This window comes from Castanea sativa, chromosome 1 (genome assembly GCF_040712315.1).
Source record: "Castanea sativa cultivar Marrone di Chiusa Pesio chromosome 1, ASM4071231v1".
NCBI lineage: Eukaryota > Viridiplantae > Streptophyta > Magnoliopsida > Fagales > Fagaceae > Castanea > Castanea sativa.
This window is the reverse complement of record NC_134013.1, coordinates 77,904,173-77,907,568: the sequence shown is the minus strand read 5'-3', so window position 1 is coordinate 77,907,568 and position 3,396 is coordinate 77,904,173. Positions and strand designations below refer to the sequence as shown.

The window sequence follows — 3,396 nt, the reverse complement described above, 5'->3', positions numbered from 1 at the left end:
AATTTTTGTGGCAAGTGAATTATTTGGTGCAAAAACTGAAGGGTTTAGATCCAATTAGATTCTAAATCATGTCTAATTTTGCGCTACAAGTCTCATCTAATTTTTAAATTTGTGTGTCAAGTGAATTATTAGGTGCAAAAGTCAAAGAGTTTAAATTCAATTAGATTTTAAATTGAATTTTAATTGAAGTTCAATTTTGTGCGATGTGTCCCATCTAATTTTTTAATTTTTGTGGTAAGTCAATTTTTAGGTGCAAAAACTGAAGAGTCTAGATCCAATTAGATTTTAAATTATATATATATATATATATATATATATATATATAATGAGAAATCATTATATATTTTAGATATTTATAACTTAAAAAATGTGTAAATTGTAATTCTTAGGCTAAGTTTAATTTGGTTTATGTTCTCAAAATCCTCATTGGACTGAAGCCTGGTTTGACAAGTTGTCAAGTTGCCTGATTCACATCGCCAACCTAGACATAGCCCATACTCTATTATTTCTTCTCTCTTTGTTTCCCCACCTTTGATTTTCTTTTATATATTACATATTTATATGTAATATTATTTTTTTCATGGGAAAAAGATGACATTATTGAATATTGTTCGTTGCCTTCCCTAGTAGAAGAAGCAAGAAAGCATTGACTAATATACACAAAAAATTCATGTTTGGTTTGTTGAGTTGAACATTTCACGCGGTAATCCAAATCTCATGCTAGTGGGTATGAGTAATAAGGCCCACTTCACGGCAGCCTTAGACGAAGTAGCCAACTCTCTAAATCATGTTGACAAAATCACGTGGCGTCCATTCAATGCCACCAAATTCTCACTAGTTCAAACCATTGCATCACCTACCTCTATGAAATTATAAATACAAATAGACTCACTTCGTGTCTCGCACATAAGTTCTCTCCTCACAGGAAAAATAGAGCAAGAGAGAACAGGGGCGACCTTACCTTTAATTAAGAACACAGAGCAATGGCAAGAAAGTTAAACATTGTTTTTCTTGTAGTAATAGCAGTAGCAGCTTTGCTACAAAGCTCAGTGGCACAAACAACCTTTCAGGTGGGTGATGCATTGGGTTGGACAATCCCTTCTAGTGTTTCCACTTACAGCACTTGGGCTGCCAACAAGAACTTCATCGTCGGCGACATTCTTGGTAAAAAAACCAAATTTCAATTTATTTTTCTTTCTAAATCTTATTATAAAAATATAAAACGAATCAAAGCGATACACGGCTTTGTATAAATCTTTTCTATGTTGATTTTTATTTATTAATTGGATTTTGTAGTATTTAACTTCACAACTTCGCAACACACCGTAGCTAAAGTCAGCAAGGCAGATTACGATGCTTGTAACCCTAATAATCCCATTTCCATTCAAACCAATGGTCCTGCAATTGTGACTCTGAATGAGACTGGGGCGCAATACTACATCTGCACCGTTAGCACCCATTGTTCCTTTGGTCAGAAGTTGGCAATCAATGTCAGTGCAGCTACTTCTTCAGCTCCGCCACCTAGCACTTCACCAGCTGCTACTCCAACACCTGCTCCAGCTCTTGCTCCAGCACCTTCTCCATCTAGAGGACCGGCGACTTACATAGTTGGAGACACACTGGGTTGGAGTGTTTTTTCTAATGCTTCTGTTGCTTATCAAAATTGGGCTAGCAACAAGACCTTCTTCGTTGGAGACATTCTAGGTAAAGTGACTAATTCAAGAGTCCAAAATTCTAGACAATATTGCGGCTTTTAAATTTCAAGTTCCCAAAAGATCAATTTAGATTTTACTTTTAAAAAAATTATTGAGATAAAGTATCTTCAAGATGATAAAAGCTACCAACATTTTCATAATTTTACATTCAAAATAATTACATAAAAAAAAAATTTGTCCATATACTTTTCGATTGTCCATATACTCATCAAAAAAAAAATAATAATAATAATAATAATTACATAAAAAATAGTCCATATACTTTAGACTTGTAATATTTAATTTGAATCATTAAATCTCCCACTTTAAATCAAATAGATAGGATATATATATATATATATATATATATATATATATATATATATATATATATATATATATTTATATTTAATAATATTAAGACCACAACTAAAACTATAACTTTTTCACATAGCGAGTTGTGAGTAGTAAGATAAAAATAATATAGTTAATAAATTGTAACCTTAGTCTTTAACTGTGATACTAACTTTTTTTATCAAAAAAATACCAAAGATTTTCTAAACATATGAATTCAATAGGGTTCATGTATTAATTTGTAACCCTAAATTTCTTTTCCATTGTGATTTGTGCAGTCTTCAACTTTGCAAACCGAACGCACAACGTTGCCGAGGTAACAAAGCAAAACTACAACTCATGCAACACCACCAACCCTCTGTCTCTCAATGCCAACCCACCCGTAAGAGTGACTCTCACCAAGGCCGGTGAACATTTCTTCACCTGCACAGTTTCAGGTCACTGCTCCGCCGGACAAAAGCTTGCCATCAATGTCACCGGCAGCACCACCGCTACTCCTCCTTCATCAGCCACGCCACCATCCTCCACCATCGCTCCTCCTCCTCCGTCCACCACGGCTACCCCTCCAAGCACAACGACCAATCCTTCAGTGCCAAGTCCTACAGGTGGTGTTACCCCACCCCCACCTCCACCTCCACCTACAAGCTCTGCTGCGTCCCTCAAAGTTACTGGCTTATGTGCCACCTTCTTGTCCATTGTCTTAGTCTTCTTGAACTAGATTTGATAGTGATATCATGGTAGAGAATTGGTGTGATTCATTTTACATACGTGATTGTCGTTATACAGATTGATTTTTCGATTTTTATATGCAATAAAGTTATTTTTCTATGTTTCAGCTATTGATGTTGATTGATGAGTAATCTAGAAAGTAGCATTAGTGTGAGCAAATTTTCAACACCTACCTGCCTATCCCTTCTGTCTTGTACGTCTTGGTCACGACCTGGCCGGTTAAGGATAAAAAATTGCTAGATTTCAAACTTGAGTTGGCCTTCAAAGGCGTTCAATTGCAATAAATAATGGTGTGGAATTTTTGGGGATTGTTGAACATTCTAGTTGCTCCGTTGCTTGAGGGCTGACATGTGGAGGATTTTTAACTGGTCAAACGGGAAAAAAGAAAACAAAATACCTCACTCATGACACCTTGAGTTTTGAGTACAGATTTTTTTTTTTTTTTTTTCTCGGCATCACTAATTGAACGGATTTTTACCCTTTTTTTTAATAACAAAACGGATTTATACCTCTAAATTCTAATACATCAAGCAAAATATTGAGGCCCCAAAGAATTGGTCTACTAATTCCTAAGACTTTATGAAATTCATAAGAAGGGTACAAAGTCGTCCATTACCTC

At 35.1% G+C, this 3,396-nt stretch overlaps 1 protein-coding gene across 1 annotated transcript; it reads left to right on the top strand.

Annotated features, from left to right (window-relative positions):
* Positions 1 to 895: 895 nt before the first annotated feature.
* On the top strand, positions 896 to 2,887 carry LOC142640711 (blue copper protein-like). Its single transcript, XM_075814931.1, has 3 exons — positions 896 to 1,164; positions 1,297 to 1,704; positions 2,327 to 2,887. The coding sequence occupies exons 1-3, from the start codon at positions 984 to 986 to the stop codon at positions 2,764 to 2,766; spliced, it is 1,029 nt and encodes a 342-aa protein (XP_075671046.1). The 5' UTR covers positions 896 to 983; the 3' UTR covers positions 2,767 to 2,887.
* Positions 2,888 to 3,396: the final 509 nt, after the last annotated feature.